Source organism: Platalea leucorodia (assembly GCF_965183815.1).
Source record: "Platalea leucorodia genome assembly, chromosome: 13".
Classification (NCBI taxonomy): domain Eukaryota; kingdom Metazoa; phylum Chordata; class Aves; order Pelecaniformes; family Threskiornithidae; genus Platalea; species Platalea leucorodia.
In genome coordinates, this window is record NC_138835.1 from 35,431 (window position 1) to 62,801 (window position 27,371).

Here is a 27,371-nt window from a genome sequence, read left to right on the forward strand (position 1 = left end):
AGCACCGCGGCGGCCACCAGTTCTGCTGGAGCCAGATGCCCTGGCCATGTTCCCAGGGTTGAAGGAGGAAATTCATCATTAAAATGTTCCTATGAGGGTGGGAGAAGCTGCCTGGAGTGAAACTGCTCTCCTGTCCCTACGGGTCCTGCTGGGCTGGCTCAACTTCTGCTGACACTGACACTAGCAACATTGAGATCTCAACAGCCTCGTGCATCCAGCACCTCACCAGCTGGTTTCTTTAGCTCACCTGGATGGGATTTTGGCTCAGAGAGGACAGAGGAAGGCTGTAAAATGTGCCTTGGCAACTGGAAAAACACAACCAGTGGAAAAAAGCCATGCAAACTGAAGTGTGAGTAATTTTATGCAAGGGGAGGTCAGCCCTCTTTGCTCTGATGCCTGCAAGGAGGTTTGGTGCCTGAGGGAGAGTGGCGAAGAGGAAGAATCTAGAAACTCAAACTAGAACAGCCCTGCAAAATACAGAGCACCAAAGAGCCAGTATTTATTGGTGGTGGGTTCAAAGGGCCTCTCCACCATTGCTGGGGGGAGCAGACACTGAAGGAGCAATGCCCTGAGCTGCCACAGAGCACATTTTCTGGAGCACAAACAGGGAAACCTGGGTGGGAGGAATTAGGGACAGCACAGGCTCCCAGTGATGCTGGCTCCACAGCAATCATTTGCAGTTCCAAGGTCCCAGCATGCTCAGCCCTCAGCAGAAGCCCTTTTTCCAGGGGTCTGCATGCCAGCACGGCTCCACTTGCAGCTCCAGAGCCCTGCAGGGCACAGCGCTGCTCTGCTCTACCATTGCTTCCATTAGCACTAGCAGAGCATGGAGCACCACAGCACTGGCAGCATGGTCAGGGCAAGGCAGGAGCTGGGCATTTGGCAGCAGAGTAACCCAGGGCTGTTTCTTGCATGAGGATGTGACTGGGGTAGGAACACATCTGTGGTGCATGTAGGTTGCTGTGTTCTCTCCCTTTGCCTGGCTAAGGGGTTCTCCGGGACAGCCTGGCACTGCTGGCAGCCCACGGGAGGAGTGGGCTGGGGGGACAGGGATGCTGGGGCAGCAGAGGTGAGGGAGGCAGCATCGGTTGAACTGGTGCTCCCAGCCCACTCATGGCTGGGGCCCTCAATGCAGAAGGGAGGCTGGGAGATGGGAGCTTGGGGAATTGCATTTTAAGCAGCTGATCAGATCTTCCTTCTTGAATTGAAGCAGCTCCTACTCATTGAGTACGTGAACGAATGAAGCGGGGAAGACACCTTGCCTGTGAGGCTGTCCTTCAATCCACCCTTTCTGCAGGGAAAAAGGAAGGAAAAGGACTGGTGAGCATGGCACAGGGGCATTCAAGGGGATGAGGAACTGGCCCCATAACAGCTGCCTTTGGCTGCCACGGAAAAGATGGAAGATGGAGAGACTGATGCAGAACAGGAGATGACAATGGGTGCAACAGAGGCAAGAGACGGATGGAGAGCAGATCCTGTGCATCCCAGCACCAGTCACCATATACAGGTTCACTCACCCACCAGTTGCTGTCCTCCTTTTCAGACACCACAATGATCTCGCCTGTGCGGAAAGTCAGCTCATCTTCCCGGTCAGCATTGCAGTCATAGAGAGCACGGACCCTGCGGAGCAGCAGTCTGTTCTACAAGCAGGAGAGAGCATCATCAGGCCTCCTCAGCTTTGTCAGACAAACTAAAATAGCTCTAGTGTCTTGATCCCAAAGCCCCTGGCAAAGATGTGAGGAGCAAGGATGAGAGACTGGGAGGTTTCCTGTGCAGAGGGAGGGCAGAGGTGGCAGGTCACCTGCTGGGAGTTTGGGTGGGACAGGGATCCAGAAGACATCTCCTTCTGCTGGAGCATCCTTCCAGAGGCACCTGCTTCTGTGCCCCAGGACTGTGGCATGTGCAGTTGCACTGTCTGGGGTCCCGGTTCTCTCAGGGCAGCTTTGTGCAAGGAGTCAGCGGTGCTGCTCAGCACAACCCCAAGACCAAGCAATCCAAGTGAGGTCCCCCTAATGAAAGGGCTCTGCAGCGTGTCCTCAGGGAGAAGGGTGTCCCCTGGAGCACAGAGAAGTAGGGCCAGTGTGGATGCTGCACCCTTGTCCATGTCCAAAACTGCACCCTGACCTGCCAACAACCCAAAATAATAAACAACACTTCCCTCAAAAGGCAGTGCAGCCTTGTGGGGATTTTGGTAGTGTTCCCAGCACCTAGCAGGGACATGTCAATGCCAGGGAGTCACAGCAGAAGTGCTGGAAGGAGAAGTTGCTGGGGCTGACTCCAGCTCAGTTCAAAACCGAAAGTGATAAATATGGACAGATGTGGGAGCTGAGCCGACCCTGACCACTGGCCACCTACCAAACTGCTTCTCCGAGGAAGAAGAGGTGGGACATCCCGGGTACTGCCAGAACATGGATCTGGCTCCTGGAGGGATCGGTGTGGGCCAGGCGTGCAGAGGGGGTCCGTGGCTTTCAGGGCACCTATGACACAATCATGCTGGTCATCTCCTCCCACTTTTCATCATGGGTGGACAACAGCAACCACTACTGTCAGGCAACACAGTGCCACGTGGTCCTCCTCCATGGTACAGTGTGGGCAACAAGCACCTCATCAGTCTAGCAGCTGGAAAGGGGAGGGACTCGGGATGGAGTGGAGAGGGGCAGCAGGGGAAGGGACATGGCCAGGAAGCAGAAGGACATAGAGTGGAGGCTGGGGTGAGAAGCGTGTTACCAGGAGGTGGGAGATGGGTTGCGCAGCTTTAAGGTGTCTCGAGAGCTTCCAGGACCAGGGGAAGGATGCAGGTGCCATGGGTTGTGCTCTTGGCACCCTCCCATCCCCCCATGCTCCCCACACTGTGGAACTCTGCTGGGATGAGGCTGTTTCCTAGAGGCACCTGGAGGCTCCAGCTGGCCAGACCTCCATCCTGGAGCACCTGGGGCTGCTCCTGACAGCGCTCACCCCTTTGTCAAAGGGTTGTGTTGTGCAAGCCACCGCCTCAGCCCCCAGCCTGCCACCCTGCCTGGGTGCAGAAAGGGGGGGGCATCTTTCTGCCACAGGGCAGGAAACAAATCCACTGCCTGAAAGATGGGGACGGGATCATTCCCTTCTCTGAATTCAGCATCTCCAACAGCCTAGCAAACCACAAAATAACCCTGCCCTGGAGACACCGGTGTCTAACAGCCAGGGTGCGGGGAGAACCCCCCCGCCCCGTGCTCAGCGGTGGGCATGCTGTCCAGTGGCACAGCTCCCACAGCTCTCCCAGCCCTGTCTCCAAGCAAGAGGCCTTGCGAGCCTTATCCACAAATGAGGCTTAGCCAGACAAAGCCATGGCCAACCTGACCTCGTGTAGGTACTGGCCTGCAGACCTCCAGCAGGTCCTTCCCACCAGTGTGGTCTGGCTCCTTGCCCCTCCTGAGCCTGTCCCTTTGTTACCTGAAGCCAGGCTGGTGGGGCTGGGCTGCTCAGGGCTGAGTGGTACCCAAGGTGCTGGCTCCGAGGATGTGCGCTTGTGCTTGATGCTCAGAGGCAGGGGTGGGCTCTTCCTGCTTCTTGTGTCCTCAGCAAAGACTGATGAGCTGGTAAGGAAGGGTGAATATGCCCCCTGGGGAGCTAAACACAGAGCAAGAACAGATAAGGGGTCAGCACCAAGCTGGCACTGAGCAGGGCTCCTGGGGCGAAGCTCCAGGGGAGAACGGGCACAAATGCATGGGCAGGGATTTTCTTTTCTCTGCTTGCAGGTCTGACTTGAGAAATGCATCAGGTTGGAAGCAGAGCTGGGACTGGCAGACGGGAAGTTAGGCAGGACTTGGTGAGTCTCCCAGAAAGCAGGGTGGCTCTTGGACGTGGGACATACCATGGGAAGGCTGGGCAAGGACAGTTGGAGCTGGTCTTGCCAAGGAGCAGAGCTGCTATGCTGCTGCTGTTTCTGCCGGCAGCTTTGTCTTCCCAGCCCTGTCTCTAAAGACATGCTCCTCTGCCTCTCCCAAGAGCAGCAGCATTTGGGAGGGGGCGGCACATCCTAATGGCACCAGCATAGGGGCTCCAAGGACGAGCATACACTGTGCTGCTCTTCAAATCAGGGATCAGTGCTAGGACACACCAGCCAGCACAAGCCAGCTTTGGTCCCTCAAGGAGCAGAGGATAGAAGGGTGCCCTAGGGCACCAGACAATCCCTCACATGCCATCAGGGGCCCAGCTCCCTTCCAGACCCCCCCTCTGCTGATAGAGCCGGGCTGCAGCAGCAGCAGCAGCTCACCCTGCCAGTCCCTGCAGGACCCTGCTGCAGGCTCTCACCTGGCTTTGTCCACTGGGGCAAGAATGGAGGCACACAGGAGGGGGCTGGCGGCACGTCCAGGCTGCAGAGGTGGGCAGCTGGTGGGGGGCAGGTGTGCGGCCACTGCCCCCAGGGCACTGCCCCTGCTGCCTCTGGCCTGGGGACTGCGGCAGGGGGGTGGTAGCAGCTCTGGGGATGGGCAGACCCCCTCTTCACAGGACCCAGCTGGAAAAGGGATATTTGTGGGTTAGACAGAGCAGGTATGGCTCCAGCACAGTGGAAAAGGGGGCAACAGTGGCACACATGACCCCAAGCCAGAGCCTGTCAGAACCTCACCTTCTCATCCAGGTCTTCATCACTCTCATACACGTCATCTTGGCCCAGCCACCACTCGTAATCCACGTGGACATTGGGGTTGAACTGATTGCTCTGGGCCTGCAGCAGCTGGGGCACAGAGGAGCTCCCTGAAGACCCACCAGTCCTGTCCTATCCCACCAACCCCACAGGCAGCTGCTGGCCCCATCTCCAACCACCTGCCCATGAGGCCAATGTCTGCAAGCAGTGCTTCCCAGAAGTGAGGGGGGGGTTGTGAAGGTCTCCAAACACACAAATCAGGATGTGGCAGAAGCAAGACTTGGACTCACTGAGGAGATGCACTCACCTCATGCAGCCTCAGTACAGCTCCAGGTCCTCCCGCCCAGGCACGGTGCAACCCCTGCCTGGCCTGGCCTGGCCCAAAATGCTCTGCCCTGAGGAACCCCATGCCAGCAGGGCCAGCGCCCACTGGAACCCTCCACACCCTCCTCTGCATCCCACACTGGCACTGGAGATGCTGAGGGGCACGGGTGGCCCTGCAGTCCACATGGGTGTGGGTCCCCCACCGCTCTCTGCTACTGGGATTTATCCCAAAACAGGAGGGGTGATGAGACACAGCATCTTACCAGCTCTTCACACAGAGGATGTCTCATCCTCCTGGCAACATCCAGGGCGGTCTCTCTTGCTTCATTAGCTGTGGGGGGGGAAACAGTAGCCTTGAACACCACGAGCCCACCCTGTGTTCAGTGAATTGAAGAGCACTGCTGCATTCGGGGCACCTGGGAGCAAATAAGCCTAAAAGAAGGGGCAGCCTAAACCCAGACCAAAACAAAGGCTCAGGCCATTAAGGGATGGTGGTGCGAAGACAAAGAAGAGGGCAGGAGCAGAGACTGGATAGGATAGAGGGACAGAAGAGCTCAGTCACTGCCAGAGCCTAAAGGTTACAAAACCAGAGGAGGACTCCATAGCCACCACCCCTTGTCCTCTGTGTCACCACAGGGAGCTTTGGGCAGACCCAGTATGTGTGTCCTGATGCACACACAGACGGCCCAGACACCCTGCAAGCAGGAATGTGAGTGCAAGTGTGAACAAGTGACAACTGTTTCACTTTAAACTAAAACCCCTTGCATTCCTGGGAGGTCTGAGGGTGGGACCTGTGATGGTGTTGCTGTAACTCTGCAACATTATTATTTCTGCAAAACCTCTCCTTGCAGAGCTGCAGCACAGGTCTGGCTGGCGAGGGGTGGGCTGGAAGGACTCTGGGGAAGGGGGAGGGTGGGAGAAGGGAACAGCAAGAGGTCTGCACCCTGAAGGATCACAGAGCATCCCAAGACCAGTGGCAGGGTCTGCACTGTGGACTCAAGATGCTTGAGGTACCAGTGGTAGTCAGTAAAGAGATCAGGCATGGCTGCGACCGGCATGGCTGAGGCAGTGAGAAATCTGGCTGCCAAAGCACTGTGCGACTGGGGGACCAGCTCCTGCTGCCTTGCCGTGGTCTCTCTGCCTGCCGAGGGGCTGCCACCATGCTGCCTGGAGCAGGAAACAGGAGCATCTCAGGAGGCAAGGCTCAATGCACCTACCAGCTCAGCAGATACCTGATGGTGGAAACGTATCCTCCCAGGATCGCCTAGTTTCCCTAGATTCACCCAGGATCCTAATTTTAAAGCTCACTTCTGTGTTGTGAAGAGGAGATTCACTGGCAGTATAAATGGTTGGACCTGTGATCTGGGCTCCAGCGCACCAGCACACACTGCCTCTTAACCAGCACTTTGGCAGCCCTCCCACCTGCTCTCCAGCATTGGCTTTGAAAATGAGTTAAGTGCCTGTTTCAGCTCCTGCTGTGCATGTGCTTCATGTGGAAGAGCAGCTCAGGCAGTGTTTCCCTTGCTGGGCTCTGCCAGCTCGGTGATACCCTCTCCCCTAGCGCAGTCCCACCACAGAGCTGCCAGTCACAGGCAGGACTGTGGCTGCCCACCTGTGAGGGGGACAAGTGAAGTGGGGCAGAGGCACAAGCTCCCTGGGGTCAGAAGCACCCCAGAGCAAGCTGGTTCCTCCCTAGGGAGCAGAGAGGAACATCCCCTGCTCCAAGCTGGACAGCAAAGCCACCGCTTCTGTCCCAGGCTGCCGAGAGCAGGAACCTGTGAGATGTGGTCACCCCACTCACGGAGGGCCATGTGCACCCCAAACCGGCTTGTGAACTCTGCTGAGCCTGGAGAGCCAACCAAGAGCAGTGTCAGAGCAGGGTACCTTGCTGGACATGCAGAGAAGAGCCTGGGGCTGAGGCTGTCACCCCGCGGGCAGGATCCCCACCCAACGCTGTCATGAACCTGCCTCTCCCCAGCTGCAGACAACCACTGCTGAGCACTTTAGCAAGGCTAAGGAGGTGTTTCCAGTGAAGAGCTGAGAAGACACCATGTGTACACAGGGAGGGAGGGGTCCCATGGCCACTCACGGATGGCGATGTTGGCTTTAGCCTTCAGCAGCAGCTTGACACACTCGGGTTTGTTGTGATAGCAGCAGTAGTGAAGCGGCGTGTTCCCCTCCACTGTCTGCTTTGCCAGACTCCCACTGCAGCAGAGGGTGGATAATGTCAGCATCCCCAGGAAGAGCTGCCAGCCCCAGCCACAGCAAACACTGCCTGGTGTTGGCACATATGTCCTTCTTCCCACCTCACCTGAAGAGGTGGTCACCACCACCGTCACACCTCAACACAGAGGAGATGAGGGAACCCAAGGCCGCTCTGATCTAGGGGCAGTTACCCCAAGCCCAGCCTAAGTCACTTTTGCTGGGAGGCCAGCCCTGGTGATTTCTGTCTTTTTTTGGCAGCATTTTGGAGAAGATCATCAGTCTTGCTCCTTTCACTAGCACAGTTTAGCCATGACAAGCTGACTGGGTGTCATGAGCTTACCTGTTCTGGACAAGAAAATCGACAATATGCAAAGAGGTTCGATCAGACAACAGCACTGCCAGGTGAAGAATGGTCTCCCCAGGTTCCTGTAATGAAGAAAAATACAGCAAAGATGAGACTGTGTCTGACTGCACCACCACCACAGACAGGAGCACTGTCCTTTAGGGACTGTCCTTACACATTTAAAATCCCTAAGAGATGAACAGGTTTGACTGTCTCTTCAGAGTCATGGCCACCAAGGCTGGTGAGAACCTAGTTAACATGTGTAGAGCCATGGCTAATGGCTTCGTGAAGAAGAATCAATCATCCCCTTTTCACATTTAGAAACTGAGGCAACCAAGGGTGACTTTTCTCCCCAGGCCAGTAGCTGAGCTTTGCCAAGTCCATGATCTCACCAGATCCCTGAGGTGTGCAACGGTTGCTCCCCACAGAGCTACTTTTCGTTTGCCAGTTTGTCCCAAGACACCCCATAATGATGGTGCTTCTTGCTCACTGCAGCATTTTGCTCCTTCGCTTTTACTGTGGAGGACACCCACCAGTGTCCTTGCCAGCAAAGGGGGTGGCACAGCAGCATGCCCGCAGCTCCGAGAATTAGGGCTGCACTCTCTTCTTGCACTTACAGCAAGGACCCATGCTGTAGTTTTGCAGGAAAAAATGCTGTCCTGATTTTTCAGCCTACAGTGAGACTTGGATGTCCTGAGAAAATCTGTTTAGAAGTTTACAAGCAAATCTCAGTTACAAATTGGCCTTTGGAAAGCCTTGGGCTTGTGGTTATGACTTCTGGCCCACCCTGCCCCCTCCCCCCCAGCATGAGGAGGGCTGTGGGGTTGCAGCCAGAAAACCTCCCTCTGCTGTGATGTTCTTGAGTCTGCCTGTTGCTCCTGGCTCACAGAAAGCATCGTTTTTGTCAGAAAACTCCTGTCCCCTCCCAGGCACAGGCACCCTTATGGACAGGCTGGAGAGGTGATGGCAAAGCTGTTTGCCATACAGGCCCATGGGATGGGTGGCCATACCTGCAGAGGTGCTAGCACAGGCTCGCTCAAATCCACGTTCTCCGCATATGCTTGGAGCAAAGAAAATATGTCCTTGTCCTTGACAGCTTCTGGGAGGCTGGAGCACTGAGCAGCAGGGCTCCTCTTGGCATATTTCTTCTCAACATACTTGGAAATGATGAAATTTTTCCGAAAGGCCCTGGCAGAGGCCAGCCGAATGAGAGTTAGGGGCCACAGAGTGACGCAGTGAGCATCCCAGGGCCACCCCCCACCTCTCCCACTGCCCCAGCCACCTTTGCTCTCTCTCCTTCAGACCTGCCAGGCAGTTTAGCACCTTTCCTCTCTCTGTCCCATTCCCCAAACTCCTCTGCATCAACATTCATAGTAACTCTTACAAAACACTGTGGTTGTCTTAAAACTTCCTCTCCTGCAGTTACATAATTAAACAAGAACTTGACTTTCATGCATTTAAAGTGCAAGCACTTGCCCCCAGGGGCAAGGACCCCTGCACTCACCATGGGAAGCCAGAACCAGCTCCCCATCTTTCCTTCAAGCAGGGATCCCATTGCCTTCATCCAACACCCCATGGTCTTGTGCTGGGAGGGATGGGAAAGGGTCGGTGCCTCTCCCCCTCTCCCAGGCACTCATGGCTTTCCAGAATCCCCTCCATCGCCTCTGCTCTGGGATGAGCAGCCTGGACCCCTCCACCCTTCCCAGGTGGGAGACGCTCAGGGGTGCCCTGGGGATTTATATACAGTCCTGATAGTGTTTTCTGTTCTCTTCTCCCTTCCCTTCCTCCCCAGCCCTGACTCGTCCTTTGCCTTTCAGACCCTTCTGCCCTCACAGTTCAGTACTGGGCTCAGCTCCCTGACTGGGAGAATTAGGGGAAGGAGCAGTAATCTAAAGGACTGGGAAACACTACGTGGCATGAACTGGCCGAGAGTATTCATGGGTCAGGAACAGCTTCCAGACAAGGACTAGCCGAATAAGCTGGGTCTCTACCCCTGGAGAGATCAAGAACAGCAGAAGCGGTGATCGCTCAGAGGATGTGGGGTGGCTGCAGGTGCCCTGGGTGTGAAGGAGTGCTCCAAACAGAAAAGGCCATTGAGGAAGAACCGAATTATTAATTTCATGCAGTTTCAGTTTCCCCAGCATTGAAGCAGAAGGGTGGATCTGGCAACCTTGACCATGTTGTTCCAGCTGTATTTTCCTGCTGCCCCAGCTCTGCTGCTCTCTCCCTGCCAAGTGCAGTTCCTTATCCACCTGTTCACTGCAGGGTACGTCCACGCTGTCTAAACAGTGCCCTAGTCAGGACTTACATGCCCGTAATGGAACCTGATCATGCCTGGTCTGCCTGCTCTCCAGTCTCCTTGGCCCCTGACAATAAGCTCTCCAGCTATATGTTTCCCCCAAGATCTCTGCTGCACCCCAGGTTTATGGCACTAAGCCCTGGAGAAGCCCCCAGCTATTGCTGGTACCAGCCATACCACCCCAGCTCTCCTCTGTCCTCTGCGGAGCCTAGAGGCTGGGGCGCTCCGGGATGAAAGACAAGGGTTCCCACATCCTCAGCAGGTCCTTGCTCGACGCCTACACTGATCCCGCTGACCCTGGGCCCCAGCCACTGGACACAGTGAACTGCTCTGCACCACGCAAGTCCCTGCCCCCCATCCCACTCCACCCTCGCACCCTTCCCTGCCCTGCTGATGTGCAGGCAGGGCCATCCTGCCTGGCAGCTCCACTTATTTCTCTTCTTGCCTTTCCCTTTCCAGCACTGATTCCTCAGTCCCTGTCCTGACCTCAAGGCCAATCCTTGAGCTTTCCTGCTGGCTCTTCCTCACTCTTCTTCTCTCCTTTATCAAACCTTTCCTGCTGGACTTGATGAAATTTCATCTAAAGAGAAGTTACAGTCTGGGGAGGAGCTCGGGCAGTGCCATGGGCCTGGTCACTGCAGGGAGCACACAGGACCACAGCGAGCATGCCCACGGGTGAGGGCACCTGTATATAACCTCCCACAAAAAGACAGCTCTTGCAGAGCAACTCACATGTCACTGTGCACTGTGGGCTTCAAGGAATAACTGGGGATATTTGCTTCCATGATGTCATTGAAGCCAGAGTTGCTGATATTCCTCGCCAGCTGCAAAACAGCCAAGTTAGAGGTGATATGGGACATACAGCAGCTCTATATGTGTGGCAGCAGGAGAGTGGGCTCCAGGCTGAGATCCTGACCAGGTATTGAGGGGATGTCAAGAATGTGTATACCCAAATGGCCAGAGACTCTGCCCTGACTCCTGCTGCTGAGATCTCCCAACTCCAGCAGTGCAATCAACCCCAGAGCTGACCCCTGGGCTCGAATCTGATGAGCAATGATCCCTGCCAAACACTCCCATCCCCTGCCCTGATGCCCATCAGCTGTCAGCAGCTTCCATCACACCCCTACCAAACCCATGAGAACCTGGAGCATCGTGGCCCTAAAACAGCACCATACAAGGTCTCCAACCCCCTGCCTACCCCATACTCTGCTCCACCCCAGTTCAAGCTTGGCCTTGCCCCACAGCTCCCCTGCACCAGTGGATACAGATGGGAAAAGGGGACCGAGGGAGACAGGTGACCCAGCAACAGTGAAATGACTCCCCACTCTCCTCTTTGAAGATGACAATTCCTGCCACAATCACCACTAAACCCCGGGAATTACAGCTGGGTATGGGTCAGTTTAACTGGTGAAAAACCCACTGAATTAACTTAGTTTCAAGGAAGGCCAGAGCAGAAGCAGTGGGAGGCTTGAGGACAGAGCACACTGGCAGCATCCTACCAGCAACTCAGAGGTTGACAGCTTGTCCAGAGACAGTGACTGGATGCGGGAGAGATGCACACCCATCTCTCTGTGAATCCCAGAGCACTCGATGCAGATCAGGATGCCCAAGTTAATGGAGAGCCAAGTGGGATCTGTAGAGACAAGACCGTCAGGCTTATGCACATCTCCTCCCTCTCCTCCCTGCCAGCCCCACCACCACCCCAGGGCACAAGCTCCACAGCAGGACAGAGGGGAAGGGCAAGACCCCAGGTGCCTGTGGGTCTCTAGGAGCTGGATGCCATGGAGGGCAGGGCAGAGCTCTACCTGGCCAGCGGGGAGGAAGCACAGTGGCCCCACAGCCATGGGCTGGCTCTCACCTGGGGCTGAGCAGTCGCAGCACTCCCTGTTCCCAGGCATGCCTCTGACCTCCTTGATGATGGCCTGTGTCAGCTCCTCCTGGCTGCTCTCGCCTCTGCCCTGCGCTTTGCTGAAGGCCACGTTCAGTGCCTCCTCCTTGCTGTTGCTGAGGACGGACACCCAGCTGCATGGGCAGAAAGTGGCTTAAGAGTGGGGCCCTGTGCAGCCACACTCAGGCTGCAGGGCAAGGAGGGCAGCAGGGCTCATCCCACTGCTGCAGGGCAGATCCTGCTCTGTCCCAGCCTGCACAGCAGCCACCACACACAAAGGTCCTACATGGGACTCCAGCAAAAAACTGCATGCCAGGAGCCTCCATCAAGCTCCATGTCCTGCTTGCAGCTGGCCACCCACCCCACCCCCCCCAGAGTGACCAGGACACAGTCAGGATGGAAAGGGCATCAAACAAGGGGCTGCGGCTTACTGCTCAATTATCCAAAGAGCTGGCTCCTCACTGGCAGCCAGAGGAGCACTTTTTGGTCCGCAGCAAGGCACTGGCAGTACTTACGCGACACAGTCCTGCTCGTCCTCTGCCAGGAAGCGGTATGTGCGGTTGTCTGAAACACACAGAGCTGGTTCTCCTCTAGGCACCCCACTCATCCATCTTGCCTACCAGGCTCATGGCAGGGCACACCGCAGCTGAGCTGGGCTCAGCAGAGTCGGAAGTAATCTCCAGCCTGGACAGCTGGGGTAACAGTCACCTCCGTCTCACTCAGCCCCTCCCCAGTGCACCCCAGGCAAAGGGACCTGCTCCTGTACCAGGAACAAGGGACGCTGGTGTTAGCTAAGCTGCAGCCCGGGAACTACACTTGTATGGTCCTCACAAACCCCGCACTGCCCCATGGCAGGCCTGCCTATATCTCACACCCTGCATGTGCATCACTGGTCCTGAGCAGAGCTGTCTCCTAGCACAGTTTCCCCAGGGTAATCCCCCCAAGCTGGACCAAAGCTGCAGAGCTTCCCCTCATCCCTGCCTGTCCTGGCTGTCCAGGCACTGCCACCTCTCCAGGCCCTTCCCAGCAGAACTGCAGGGCAGGCACCAGCACTCACGGGAAACCAAATCGAAGCATTTCTTGTCATCCATGTTCAGCTTCACCTGGCAGGTCAGCAAATTCAGCTTGGTTGGTGGGCGGTTGAGCTACAAGCAGAATGCAGCATCAAAGGGCTGTGGTCCAGTGGTGATGAGCACCGCCTGGCTCTAAAGACAGAACCACAGATCTGCCTTGTGCCCAGCACTTTGTCTTTGGCTCCACTCTCAGGAGAAATGCAAGAAATAGCACACGGACCTTTTCTTTCCCAACAGCCACCCCATGCTTGGAGCTAAAAGTCCCCAGGCTCATACCCCTCTGTGCACACAGGCACGTGAGGACCTCCTGTGTTTGTCTAAAGTTCTCTTGGGTTGCAGGGACTTAAGTCTCAACAGAAAGCCTCCTATGTCAGGGCAGCCCAGCAGGGCAAGCAGCAGGCACGAGGGATCTGACGAGCCCCAGGGAGCCACTGGTGTGCTTGGCAGTGGCAGGCTCTGCAGACCCTGCAGGGGCAGGAGCAGAGCAGAGTAAAAGAAGCGGTTCTTACCATACTGTGCGAGATGGTCAGGTAGCCATTGCTGATGGTGCATTTCCTCTTCTGCCAGACTTTTCTCAACCTGGAAATGAGCAGAGGGTGAGCTGAGAGGACACACATGCAGAGGAGCAGATGTGCAATGCAGTGCAGTGCTGGCAAATGCAAGAGCCATGCAAGGCACAGCACGGGGCGCTGCAGCTCTCATCAGACATGCTGGCTGGGCTGCCATGGGTGGGATCTGTCACTCTTGGTCTGTTCTGGGCTGAGAAAGACCCATCATATGGCATAAGACAGGCTTGTACAGAGAGGCAGCATAGCTGCTGTGAAGGTGATACAGGTGCGGAGCATCAATCGGGGCAGCAGGACCTGCTAGCAGAGCATGAAACCCTTTGCAGAAGCCCTCAGCAAACATCCAAGACCACTACCTCCAAACTGCTCCCAGGCTGGCTTTCCTGTCCCTGCCAGTCATGGCAGGCCGTAGTACAGGGTGAAGGTGGAAGAGATGAAAAAGGGGAGAGAGACTGAACTTCAGTCTGCAGTGAAGGAGACTCCTGAGCCCCAGTTCATTATTTTCTGTCCAGTTTCAGGTTTTTTCTAGGACACTTCACAGTCCTTTCCAGATGTGCAAGTCTTCCAGTACAGGACCCCTGTGATTCCCTGCAAACATTCCCTGCAAACATCCTCCCACACACTGGTGGAAGATGATCCTCTTTCCAAAGATGATCCTCTTTCCAAAGACAGTGGAGTGCTTTCCAGGAGCTCAGGGTCTGGCTCCTGGGAGCGGGGCACAGGATGGCTGCTGGCTCTCTCCCCTCTGGACCACAATGCCATCTACAAGGCAGCACTGACCCACATGTCTAATTCACCCCACATTTCTGCTTCTTCCCCTAATTCTCCCAGTCAGGGAGCTGAGCCCAGTACTGAACTGTGAGGGCAGAAGGCAAAGGACAAGTCAGGGCTGGGGAGGAAGGGAAGGGAGAAGAGAACAGAAAACACTATCAGGACTGTATATAAATCCCCAGGGCACCCCTGAGCGTCTCCCACCTGGGAAGGGTGGAGGGGTCCAGGCTGCTCATCCCAGAGCAGAGGCGATGGAGGGGATTCTGGAAAGCCATGAGTGCCTGGGAGAGGGGGAGAGGCACCGACCCTTTCCCATCCCTCCCAGCACAAGACCATGGGGTGTTGGATGAAGGCAATGGGATCCCTGCTTGAAGGAAAGATGGGGAGCTGGTTCTGGCTTCCCATGGTGAGTGCAGGGGTCCTCATCCCCGGTGCTCAGAGGGCTTGAGAGGACATTGGGCAGCTTCATGGGAGAGGAATGCCCTCAGAGCTAAAAGATGGACAAAAGCTGCCTGGAGCTCTATGTCGAAACCTGTTGGAGGCTGGGACAGTGTTGAGCACACCTTCAAGCATGCTTGTCCTGTTCTTCTGCCTTGTGGCCCCAGGTCACCAAAGCACAATTGAGAGGATCCCAACAGCATGCTGGATCCCAACTTACCCATCACTTTTCTTGAAGAGGGTCCCTGACTTCTCCGTGCCGTACTGCTTGTTCCCTTGCAGCTGGTGCATGTTGTACCCTGCTGGCTTGTTCCCAGGGTCCTGGCAGAAGGAAAGAAATAGCAGCAAGGCCCTACCACACCAGTACTGCTGGCAACCAAGAGCATGTTCTCATGGGACTACCAGGGACCCTGTGTTCCCTCAGAGCTCACCAGAACCCCACAGTTTTCTGCATTGGCAGGCAGGCACTATATAAACAGCTGCCATGCCATGCCCTCTACAGGCACCACCCTTGCAAGAAGGATCTTGTGTTCCCTTGCAAGAAGGATCAGACTTTACCTCTTTCTGCTCCAGCTGCAATGCCGTTTTCAGCTGATCACGAAGGGAGCAGAGCTGCTGCTTCTCTTCATCCTGCCTGATCTTCATCTGAAAGGCACCAGAGCACAGTGAGCTGCTCACATGGCAGCAGGAGGGTTCTGCCTCAGCTGCAGCATCCCACTCCTCCCGGGCACAGCGGAGGTGCCCCCACGCCACCCTCTGCCCTCGCCACCTCCCTGCATCTGTGGGATGCATGGAGCCCCATTCCTATGGTGGGAGGTTTCCGCTTGTCCCCTCCCGTGCCATGGTACGTGGCATGTGCAAGAAGCCCTTCAGTGGAAATCTCGTTGAGGGGAGGGAACAGGCATGTCCCCAGTGCCACAACTCCTGCAATATGAGACCACAGGAGAGTAGTGTGCATTTTACTGAGAAAACAGCTGTTTGCAGCTCTCCACAGTGTAAAAACAACCAACAGCTTGAAGGTCACCATGGTGGTTGTTTTTTTTTTCTTTTCCCTTGGTAGTGTCAGTAATTAAAATAATTAAAAGGTTACCAAGCCATCAAAAAGTTGATGGACCTTAGCACAGGAATGTGGCCCTGAAACAGAGCCTCAGGGTTTGTCTGCATGAGGGATTCATAAGATGCTGCTTGCTATGCTCAGTTACCCTGCTCTGGGGTGGTGCCTCCCCTCTTTTTGTTATTTACATAATGAATTTTAATATGAATGATTACGAATTATGGAACAAGCAGGGTAACACCCCTAAAGCAGATTAATTCAAACAAAGCAGCAGGTGCCCGGAGGAGACCTGCACCACAGGACCAGGGGAGACGTGTACAAGTGATGCTGGCACAGTATTTGAGTGAGGACTATATCCCAAGCCTTTGCAAATCTTGACTTGCAAGGAGGTATGGAGAAGGATGAGCAAGCAAACTGGAACAGAGATCTAGAAATGCTTTGAAACTGACATAAACCCTCTGCTGCACTTGGAAGACATCATACCATCTGGGACATGAGTGCTCAGACTGTCTCTGAAAGCCTTGCCACTTAGAAAAACTTCTTTCCGTCTCCAGGCTGTGTATGACTGACAGAGCCCCCAAGTCAAAAGCTAAAGTTCACAAGGCTTACATGACCTGCCTCTACAGCAAAACAAAACCCCCAAGGAAATGCATTAAGAGCTTGAGTTGGCAGCAACAAGCATGGAAAGCTAAGAACACAAATGAGAAATATGGAAGTCTGCAGAGCAGCTTTGGCAGATGAATACATTAGTGCCTCCTTGGTACCCATGTTTATGCTTGTTCTTCCTACTCTGTGTCCTGGGATACGGCACCGTAATTTTCCCACTCCCAGGGATGGCTGCATTTCACCCCTCCATGGGCCACTGCACATCAGAGGATCAGGAAATAATGATTAATAAATGTGAAAAGCTGCAAAAGTCCTCACTTCTGCTTCTGCAGAGGAAGAGGAGGCCCTGGGGAAGACATCCCTGTTCTCCAGCCTGCTCCTGCTTGCCACACTCAACTTCAGATGAATACTCACACTCTGCAGCTCTGGGATGAGCTTCTCTGTAAACTTCTGAAGTTTTGCCGTTGTGTTTAAACATTCCTGGAAAAAACTGAGAGAAGAGGCTAACGTAAGGGCATGTCCTGAAATCCTGTTCTTAGCACTGGCTGTGAAGCCTACAGACCCCAGGCTCCCCTGAGCTCCTGCCTCAGAACCCATCATGCCTTCAGCAGGTAGTGCTTTAGCTTCATAGTTGGAAAACAAACAAACAAACAAACAAACAAACAAACAAACAAAAACCCTTTCTTAGAAGATGTATTTTAGAAAGATTTGGAGGCAGTCAAATTCAGGGAGAGTGCTCAGCACTCTTCTTTGCATCCCAGATTTCTGCTTTACACTGGCTTATGAAAATGTCAGGCTAAAGAGAGGAAACACACCCCGCTGAGATCCTTGCCTCCACCACCTCCAGGAGAAGAGGACTTTTGGCAAGTTACAGGACAGACCAAGCCGACTGCAGGAACCCAGGTCCTGCAAGTTAAGCCACCCCCAGGTCCCCTCTACAGCCAGTGCTTCAGGAGAAAAAGGGCATGCAGGCAGGTTACCAGTCATTCTTACTTCAACTGTGAGCCGCAGTGCTTGATCTGGTTTTGCAGTAGGTCAATCCCTTTCTTGGTTTTGATCTCATTCACTTTGATTAGATACTGAAGGGAAAAGGACACAAGAACTAAATTTGTAGCTTAGAGAGAAATGCCTTTTATGCACTTTTTGATGGTCCCTCTCCCAGTGTGTTGTGGCCCATCCTGGCAGCCATGCCCTGAGGGGAGCAGCTCATGTGGCTTTTATGGGGTGAGAAGATGGTCTAAGCAGGACCCAGTGCTTTGATCTGGCTAATACAGTGGCAGATCCATGGTGGTGGCATGGATCTTGGACTTGCTGGGCTTTACTTATGCAGGGCAAACACTCAGTTAATACACCCTCAAAGATTAACCATTCAGGGTGCCTTAACTGAAGAACAGCCAACTTTCCTATAAACCTTCAAAACTCACCACTCAAGAGCTAAGTTCCTCCAAGATCCACTAGACGTGATCCATGAACTGCACCACCTCCACCTGACCCTCCTGACAATGTCAGTGCTGCAAGCCTGCCTGCCTATATCCTACATGCAGCTGGGATCTCAGCCTCCCTTGAGGACCTTCAAAAATGAGCTGAACATTGATTTCCAGCCCAAACTTATCTGCCACCTCACCCAGCCTATCATCCACCATAACAACCTCATCCATGAAAACCAGTACTGGCCCTTTCACTCAGTGGACTGGCAATGGCAATGGCAACAGTGTGTTGTGCTGTGAAACACGTTGAGTATTTTTTCATCCATCTCTGGACTACTCCTGTACCAGCATCAGCTCTCTTGACATTGCAACCACTGTAAAAACAGCAACAACCAACCATTTCCAGAAGACCCACAGGCCAACATAGTAACTCACCTTCCAAAATACATGTTCAACATGGTCAACCTCAGAATTCCCTGTATTTATTCTGGGGGGACCATTCAAAACATCCTCAATCCTTCAGAAGAAGTGTTTCCTACAAGACAGCCTCTCAGGAACCCAAATGCCATGTGTGGATTCACGTTAGCACAGAATGAAACCTCCACCTGACCTACTGGCTCTGTTTAAGGAGGATGCAGCTCTGTAGCACAAGGGCTTCTGATATTTGAAGTAGAGCAACAGTTTCAGTACAGAAACAGTAACTGTTTCCAAAAACATGGTTACAAAGAGCTGGATATCTTGAATGAAATCTGTGTCTTCCAATTTTTACTCATGCTGTTGCTTGAGTGTCGCAGTGGGAGCAGGAAATCCTGTTTGCAGGGGAGTTGGGCTGAGTTTATCCCAACAAGCAGAGGGAGGGCTATGGTGGAACCACCTGAGAGTGAGCAGGGGCCTCAGTGCCCGCAGAGCCCACCTTAGGCAGTCAGGAAGAAACTTGGATCCAAAGCCTTCATGGGATTTTTCCCAAGTTGATATTTCTACTGCCAGGTTAATATAGGCTCAAGCTTTGGCTGAACTCCTTGATCAGCCCCTGCCCCAGGTTGGCTTGAGCCTAGCACAACCCAGGCAGCTCTCCAACTGAGGGTATATGCCCATGGTTGTGCCGGCACAACAGACGTGACCTGCTGAGCAACAGTCCCTGGGGATCTGCAGCCCACCTCAGTGCTGGTCCCCAGAGGCCAAGCAGAGGGAGCTGCCGGATGCTGCTGGTGCCCAGAGCAGAGCTTGGGGGACTTCAGCATCCCAGGAAGGCAGAAAGGGACCTGCAATAGCCTGGACACAAGCATTACTCATTGACCAGGGATACAAGATGGCTCTGAATGAAAAATCAGTGTGGATTCAGAAAAAAAAGCTGCTTTGAAACATTCTCAGGTTGGAGGGCAAGTGAGAAACACCAGTATGAGAGTCACTGCTGATGTTGGCCTGCTCCAGACTGGGCTCTGCCAGGGCTGTGCACCAATGGAAGGCAAATTCATCCCTTGGATGCCGATTTGGCGACTCTAACACCGCTCCATGTGGCACAGGCTGGCCCCTGTCCTTACCTCACACATGTTCAACTGGAAGGTCCTGCGCTCCTTCTCCATCTCTTCAGCAATCTCCCCGCCGCTCACTTCACTCCGCACCATGCCGTGTTGCTTTGCCAGCTCACGCTTCTCCTTCTCAATCTTGGCGCTCAAGGAAAGAGGAGAAACGCGTGAAAGGCTCTGTCTGACTGCTTGCTGGTGAAGGCAGACAAAAAACAGCCTCCAAGTCCAGACCTTGGGGTGAGGGAGCCTGAAGACTTACAGTTTGCTCTCATAGTCTTTGCAGGCCTTCTCAAAGGGCTTCTTGAACTCCTAGGAAGAGCCAAAGGCACCATTTAACGACTACGACTGGGACAGAGCCTTCCTTATCCTCAGCATACTGCGTTCCCACTGGGTCACCCTAGCATAAAGGCCCTTGCAGATCCAGGACATGGCTGTCCACAGGAGTGTCCCTCCCCTGGAAGGTCTTCGCCTCTCCTCAGTGCATGGTGGTGAAGTGTGCTCACCAGTGCAGGTTCACTCACAGGCAAATGCTTGCACACACACGCAAATAAAATAGGCTCCAAAACGTACATCATGCATATATCCATCACATCGGTATGTACATAGCAGTACCCAGCCGTAACACCTTTCACAGACTCACAATTTTAAGGGCAGAAGGAATTGCTCAGACATGCACAAGCCAGAAAGTACCAACCAGGCTCTCACCTGCTGAAGTCAGAATGTCATGTTTAACCAAAACAGCATTCAGAGAGACATTAGAAACCCACCCAAACCTGGCAACATCAGCACAATCTGATTCTCCCCCAGGTATTCATTTAAAGATGAATTAGTCTTGCTGCTAAAAAGCCATCATTTGTTTCTCATTTGACTTTGCATGACTTTAGCTTCTCTCCAGTGGTTACCATCTCGGTGTGTTGCTCTGCATTTCTCTGTTAAATTCATTTACTCAGATCACCCATGTTGTGCCCTGTTCTCACCACTTACTGCTCCGCAAACCTCTGTGTCAAAGAAAGACAAACTAAATCAGGTTGGAGGGGACTTCAGGAGGTCTCTAGTCTAACCTCCCACTTACGGCAGGGACAGCACTGGATTCAGATCAGGCTTTGTGCAGGCAGGTGTTCAAAAACCCCAAGGATGGAGATCCCACAGCCTCTCTGGGCTCCTATCCCAATGCCTCTCTCTCCCTTGAGGTGAAATTTCTTTATTTATGTCAAGGCAGAACCTTGTAGGGACAGATCTTGCATTTATCTCTATCCTAAGGAAAATGTGAAATTGATTCAGGTCAGCCTCTGATTCCTGTTGGATCCCTTCAGCTTTATCATGACTCCTTTTGGACAGCTGGGTTTTTTTTTCCTCTCTCTCTGCCTGTTTTCTTGGTTCCCAGTCTTCTTGACATGGTTCTTAACAATGCAAATAGTGGATTTTTTCCTTCGTATTTTAATAGCACAAGCTTCCAAACAGATGCCAAAATGGTCATAATTTGTTTCAGTATTTGGCAATTAGTCCTTTGGAAGTCCCCAAACCCTGCCACAGTTCCCATCCCTCTTTCTGCAATCCTGTCCAAAACTTTCCCTCCACTTTCCCAGAGGTTCAGCTGTTTACTCAAGGATCCCCAGATGTGATACAGCCCAGCTGCAAAACCTTCATCAAGCATCTGAGGAAACTGCAGCACTAGGAGAAAATCTACAGAGTGGAACCATACAAGATTAAAAAGGTAAAATTACAGAGTTTGGGTTGTTGAAACAGGTTTGTTTCTAGCTAAAGCATTCAAGAGGAAAAATAGTATTACGGAAAAGTATAAAATCCTGAAAGAAGAAAACACAGGGGGTTTGTCAGAGTATCAGCAGGTCTGGTGGAAGACAGAAATGACCAATAGCAAGAATCTGTTGCAGGGAGCAGCAGCACTGTCCCTGCTCCTCCCAAGCTGGTCTGCCCAGCCAGCATGAGTCCTCAGGTGTCTCATCATGATGCTGAGCATATTAACGCCAAGCTCATTAAATCCTAATAATCTTGTGTGTGCATCAGCCGATAAATAATTGCTTTACTGTTTCAAGTCATACATGCCCTGCTTGCGGAGTCTCTGTGCCCAAAACCACCCGGAGAGGAATGGTGCCAGGTCACAACTGGCAGGTGCTTCACCATGTTAGATGCAGGCTACGATCAGCAATCCCTCGACAGTGACCTCACTCCAGCGTCGCAATCGGGATCAGTCCAGCCTCCTCACCCCAAACACCCACAGGCATGGGCACCCCTACGCAGGCAGAGGTACCTGGGGCAGTCATGCAGACCTGATGGCCTGAGTACAGCCCTGGGGACTTAATGGAAGGAATGTGTGTGCAGACTTAGCAAGGACCATGATGACCTTCCCATTGGTTAAAAAAAGCAAAAATTAAATACAAGTTCAATGCTTTTCCTAAAATCTACACTAATGAGCACTGTGAAGCTCTCTGATATCTCTACAGCGCTGAAGATCAAATTGCATGGTCACTTCAGGACTTGCTACTCTGCAGTCCCTGAGAGGCACCTGCAGCTGGTAGATACACACATGCACGCTCAGATTCACACCAACATGTGTGTGCTCACACATGTAAATGCAAGAGCCACAAGTGGGTCTGTTGGGAGGGGCACCTCACTGTGATGTTGTGGAGGAGTTTGTGCACTGATGGCCAGGGAAGATATCAATATTTGGTGCACAACACCCTGATTTTTCCCCACATAACAAATGCCACCAGACTCCCCTGGATTCGGCCAGGTGCCTACAAACAGGCAGAGGTCCCAGCTAAGGGGCACCACTAGCTTGATCTGTGGTGTGAGGCACCAGCCTCAGGAGGGAGCAGGATCTGGCACACAGGAGGTGCAGGCAGACCTGTCTTTCCAACATGTGTCCCTGCTGGAGGGCAAGATGTGAGCCAGGGATGAGACCCCACAGCTGGTAGTCGCTCTGTCTCCAGCCAGTCACTTACCAGCCCCACCTCGGCACAGCCCTTTCAGCCCCTGCTTACCCCTTTGAGGTCTTTCATGTCACCCTTTATTAATGACTCCAGGGAAAAGTTAATGTTGTGGTACAAACTCTGCCACTGGAAAGGAAAGAGAGAGATCATGCCGCTAGCACTGCACCCCTGCACCGCTCTTTACGCAGAGAAAGCAGAACTGTTTGTGAGCCTACAGAGGAACCACTTTGGAAAACAATCAGCTGAAAGCTTCCATCCTTGGAAATTACCAAGCTGGAAAAAGCCACAGCCAGCCTGACCCAGTGTTGGTGAGAGCCCAGCTTCAAGCAGGATGGTGGACAGGAGACCTTCAGAGGCCTCTTCTGAGCAGCCTCAGAGGTCTGCACAGATGGCCCTGGCCGTGCAGGCTGTGCCACTGGCTCTGCAACATCACACCATGGCCTCCTGCCTCTGTCTGGGGAAGGGGATGAGTTTGGACCTCCAGGCTGTGGCTTGCTGCTCTTCCTGGGGACCCCCACCAGCATCCCCTTGCAAACCACTCTGATGTACATGCAAGGGACAGAGCTGCCTACCAGGCTCCTGACAGCGGTCAGCAGCTCCCGGGAGAAGGCAGCAAAAGTGCTAAAGGCGCTGGCCAGCTGCTCCTCGCCCTCCAGCTGGTAGTTTGCTGAGAACTTCTCCTGGGCAGCAATGTGGGCTTCGAGGTGGCTGATGAGGTCTGGGGGAACATGGATGGTCTCCAGCAAGTGCAGGGGGAAGGTCAGGATGAACACCCAACCCCTGCCTCCCTCCTGGGAGTCACCATGCCCAGTTCTGCTCACACACCTGAGCCAGCTCCTGTTGCCTCCTGCTGCCCCCAGAATTATCACCCAGCTATAGTGACCCCTGAGACCCATATTCCCTGCTGCAGTCAACCTGATCTGCAGCGAGGACTCCCCTCATGCAGCCATCACCCCCTCCCCCCATCCTGAGGCTCCATTCTGCCCTGACCTTGTCCACAGCTGTGCTCTGCCTTGGCTGCTTTCCTCATCTTCTGCAGCACAGCTCGGTCGGCATCCAAGGCCTAGAAATGCAGAGAAGATGGTCACTGACTACATCCATACATGCTTCCATACAGGAAGCAAGACAGAGGCCAGCGCTGATGCAGGCAGAGAGGACCTTCCTCTAGGACAGGCAGCTCCTGCCAACACCAACGGCCAAGCAAGAGCAACTGGGGATACCCCACAATGTTGGAATTTCTCCTTGCCATCTGGTCAGTCCAGCCCTGATCTGCACCCAAAGATGAAATCATCTCCCCGTATCTCTCGGCTTACACAAATGCTGCTGCCTGGCCAGTGCAGCTCACACCACCACTCCCTGCTTTCACTGCAGAAAAATCCCCTGCAGACTGCGCTGGGGGTTGCTGCCACACATCAGTGTCCTGAGTTTTATGTCCACTCTGACACGCAAGTTCCAAGCCAGGAGCTCTGCAGACATGAACAAGTTCAGCAGCGTTTCTCTCTAACCACAGCTTCCTGATGCAGCAGCAGCTCTGTTTGTTTTAAAGGACTGAAGTTTTAGCTTTGTTTGGGGTGCAAGTGATAAAGTAACAGTTGAAAATTAAGCAACACAAGGAAATTGCCCCATGCCCAGAGGCTCCTCAGTAAGTCCTGGCCTCTGGAGGCCTGAGAAGAAAAAAATCTCAGTGACCACCACTGACAAAATGATCTACAGGGGCACAGCTCCCCATCTGCTCCAAGCCTGCAGGCGCTGGGGAACTTCAGGGCAGTGCAGCAGTCACAGCGCACAGACAGGCCCTGATAAAATCCTGGACACCATCCCCTCATCTGCTGAAAACACAAAATAACGAGAGGTGACATGGTGGTGGTGCGGTTTGGTCGCTTCCAGCACATTTACCAGACCTATCAGGAGGAGGCACCAAAAGGCTCAGAGCCCTCTAGACCACCATATGGAGAGCCCCACTACAGTGGCAACATCTCATGGATATTTTCCATGGGGGGTCAGGACCTTGATTTGCCCAGGAACAGGTCAGCATGATGGTTACACTATACCGGCCGTAGTTTTCAGTTAAGTCCCAAGGCGGGTCTAGGTGGGCAGTGGGATGCTCTCGATGGGAAGCCTGGACCCTCCACTGAGCTGATCTGGCCCTTGCTCACGGTCTTCCCAGGACATTGAGCTCTGCTGCTCACTCCCTCATGTGCCAGCAACATGCACCAACCCCTTCCCTGCCCGCACCATGCCTGATGATGCCTATCGGGATCTTCTGGCTTTTTCCATCAGTCAGAAAACAAAGGCATTTGGCCCAAATAAGTTTTGTGTTGGATGCTGTGCTCAGCAGCCAGCTCTCACCCCAGCTCTGTGAATTTTTGGAACCGCTCATGCATTTCGCCTCCAAACATCCCACGTCAGCCTATCCCACAGCTTAACTCTGTACAAGTGAGGAAACCATCCTGCCACCCCCAAGAACTTCCTTTAATTTTTTGGTTTGCTTGTAGCTTGATGCTTGAAGGGTTCTGTCCTCTCTTTACCACGCAGTGTGAGCCCAGTACAAGGTACGGCCTTCCTGCACAAACCTCCCTCCCCCTTGCTCTTTTCCCCACCGAGACCTGTACCCGGCCACCACGACCCATCACAAGCCTTCACCAAATCTTTGCTTTGAGTGTTTTGCAAACACCCAAAGATGCTTGCACCACCCTCCAATCACAGTGAAAAATGATACAGTGATGCCTGAACTGGGGCGCAGATCCTGCAGGACCACGAGGGGATGGCCCTTCCAACCCCTCGGGGTGCACCCCCGTGACCCCCCACCCCTGCTCACCTCCTCTAGGCTGTTGACAGTGGCCTTGCAGCGGCCCATGTGGCTGGCAAAGGCAGAGGTGGTGGGTGAGCTGAGGTCCTCCTGCGCCTGCTGCACAAAGTCGCACACAGAGATGAGGGCCGCCATGGTGCTGTGGTGAGGTAACGCCAGGAAGGGGAACTGCCGGCAGGAGCTGTGGTCACGCCAGGGCTGGGGCGGAGGGTTGGGGTCACACTGCTGCCAGCAGCAAGGGCAGGAGGGAGCCCCTTGTCTTGCACACCCATTCCCTGAATAGACACAGACACACCCCTTGACACACTGACACACACCCAGGCACACAGCAGCATGGCTACAAATCCTGCAATTATAAGCTGAAATATTTTGAGGAAGCCTAAGGCAGACACACTTTGAGTCACAGGGAGCCCCAGCCCGGTGGTGTGGTGGAAAATGTAGCTGAGCATGGCTGCAAGAGCCAAGGAGTTGCCTGGGGACATGCACTGGGTGTGTTGGGGTGCGCTGAGCTTGCTGGCATGGACTGACCACCACTGAGGTGTGCCAGGTGTGCTGGGATGCACTGGTCATTGCTGGGGTGCACCAGGTGTGCTGGGATGCACTGGTCACTGCTGGGGTGCACCAGGCACTGTTTGTGAAGGCAACGTCCCATGCAACAGGCTCTGCAGAAAGTTGGGGGTGAGGCAGCACTGGGAGCAGCACTGTTGCACCCCAGGGCCCTGCTCTAGGTCCACACAGGTACTACATGACCTGAACCCTTTGCAGCCTGTTTCACTCCCCCTGCAGCCCAAGGGTCTGCTGGGGGGTGGGGGGTGGGGGGGGGAGGGCTCCCCCTTTGCCATTCTGGGGCCCCCACCCAGCAGCTGAACTCTGGCCCCCCTGGGGGAGCACCATGTCTGCCCCACACTTGCACCTGGCTTCAGGTCCAACCAGAGTCCTCATCTGCTTTCTACTTGTCTGCCTGACTCTGCCCAGCTAGTTTTCTCCCCAAAACTTACTCTATTCCTGCCCCATTGAAAAGACAATCAGGCAGCCATCTTAAAAAAAAAAAAATCCGTTGTCAGTTAATTTCTTTGGAAATGCAATGGTGCCTCTGAGCATCATCTCCTGCACCAGGATGAGACCGCTCAGAAGGAATCTGTCCTGTCAAAACTCAGGGTGAAGCACCTCCACTTGAGATCAGATCATGTCAGGGCTTGTCTGTGCAGAAGACAGGGACTCTGGGGCACCAGAGACCATGCTGAGAACAAGTCTCATTTAATTTACATCAGCCCAACACCACAATACAGATTCATGCTGACAACCCCATGCCAATATCCCAGCGCTGTGTTATCCAGGAGGAGGGGCAAAGGGGCATCAGCGAAGACTGCCTGCAGCAGGCTGGACCTCAGCTCCAGAATGCAGCTACAAAACACAAAAAACATCGGAGAGAGCAGCCAAGGAGCTTTTATTCCTGTGGAAATGAAGAGCTAAAATGAAGCTTGAAGCAAGCCTGAATCCAACCCAACATAAGCAGAAAAAGCTGTTAAGCAGCTTGTAAGGAGTGATAGCCAGAAAGTCCACGTCCCGGGGAGTGCTACAACATCCAGAATCAACTCCAACTCCAAGAGCTGTTCCTGTGGTCTTGGCATGGCAGGAAGCTCATGGCTACCTTGGCTCTGTCATCCTTCTCCATAGGGAGCCCCATTCAAATGTCTTCCAGGTCCTACCTCCACCATGACCCTACACCAGACCTGCCTTCCCCCTGTACAATGTGTTTTGAACTCTTCGGGCAAAGGCCTGGCAAGTGCCAAGTGTGGTCAAGCTGGGGCATGGATGGCTCTGTATGTCTCCATCTCTGCCAGAATCGCTCTCAATGGCAAGAGCTGGTTTCAGCTGCCATGTCTGTGGGGACAGCCCCATGAGACCCCTTTTTCCCACCCTCCCACTCCAGTCCCACAAAGAACAATTTTTTTCCCAAAGCTGTAACTGTCCTTCAAGGAGTTTGCCTTATTTAGTAGGTTGGTTACTTGGTTTCTTAGCATCTTATGGGTACTTAGCATGAAATGTGACTCCCCAAAGAGAGGCCACTTCTGCAGGTCTCTCTCTGTGAAGGTTGCTTCTGCACCTGCAGAATTTCCTTAAACTTTCTGGTCCAGTCTCAATTCCTGCAATAATCACCCCTGTCTTTGAGTAGTCCTGTGCTAGAGAGCACTTATCCATTGACGATCTTCTCACTGATGTATCCAGGCATGGTGTAGATCAAAAGAACCAGGAATATGGTCAGAACAGCGACAATGAACAGCACAATGATGTATTTCTTGTACCGCTTCCAGATAAAGAACACAAAGGTCTTCATGGGATTCACAAACCAGTTGAAAGAAGTTTTTGGCCGGCTGGAACAGGAGGGGAAGAATAGATAAGCACAGGCTCAATCCACAGAGCAGCACATTCACCCCTCTGCTTTGGTGCCCTGCCACCCTCATGG

At 53.7% G+C, this 27,371-nt stretch overlaps 2 protein-coding genes across 3 annotated transcripts in view; both read right to left on the minus strand.

Moving 5' to 3' along the window:
- Positions 1–450: 450 nt before the first annotated feature.
- Positions 451–25,107, minus strand: LOC309597177 (arf-GAP with SH3 domain, ANK repeat and PH domain-containing protein 1-like). Of its 2 annotated transcripts, XM_082326301.1 has the most exons (26): positions 24,914–25,107; positions 23,086–23,158; positions 22,668–22,813; positions 22,147–22,221; positions 19,404–19,453; positions 19,160–19,289; positions 17,185–17,270; positions 16,606–16,681; positions 15,090–15,176; positions 14,752–14,852; positions 13,266–13,335; positions 12,741–12,828; positions 12,199–12,247; positions 11,654–11,817; positions 11,295–11,428; positions 10,528–10,619; positions 8,507–8,684; positions 7,494–7,579; positions 7,038–7,153; positions 5,212–5,279; positions 4,607–4,714; positions 4,291–4,495; positions 3,430–3,606; positions 2,356–2,477; positions 1,518–1,640; positions 451–1,291 (listed from the first exon to the last, which is right to left on the minus strand). In XM_082326301.1, exons 1-26 carry the CDS (start codon positions 25,037–25,039, stop codon positions 1,217–1,219), a joined length of 2,805 nt encoding a protein of 934 aa, XP_082182427.1. In that variant the 5' UTR covers positions 25,040–25,107; the 3' UTR covers positions 451–1,216. The 2 variants fall into 2 exon arrangements, with proteins under 2 accessions (XP_082182427.1, XP_082182428.1); XM_082326302.1 differs by lacking the exons at positions 22,147–22,221; positions 22,668–22,813; positions 23,086–23,158.
- A 1,759-nt stretch (positions 25,108–26,866) lies between these two features.
- LOC309596910 (fer-1-like protein 4) overlaps positions 26,867–27,371 on the minus strand; it is a gene marked incomplete at its 5' end in the record, with an annotated part of 38,190 nt that continues 37,685 nt past the window's right edge. The window contains one exon of the mRNA XM_082325674.1: positions 26,867–27,279. Coding sequence (XP_082181800.1) covers positions 27,099–27,279 — 181 coding nt within the window. The 3' untranslated portion in view covers positions 26,867–27,098. The remainder of the gene's footprint in view (positions 27,280–27,371) is intronic.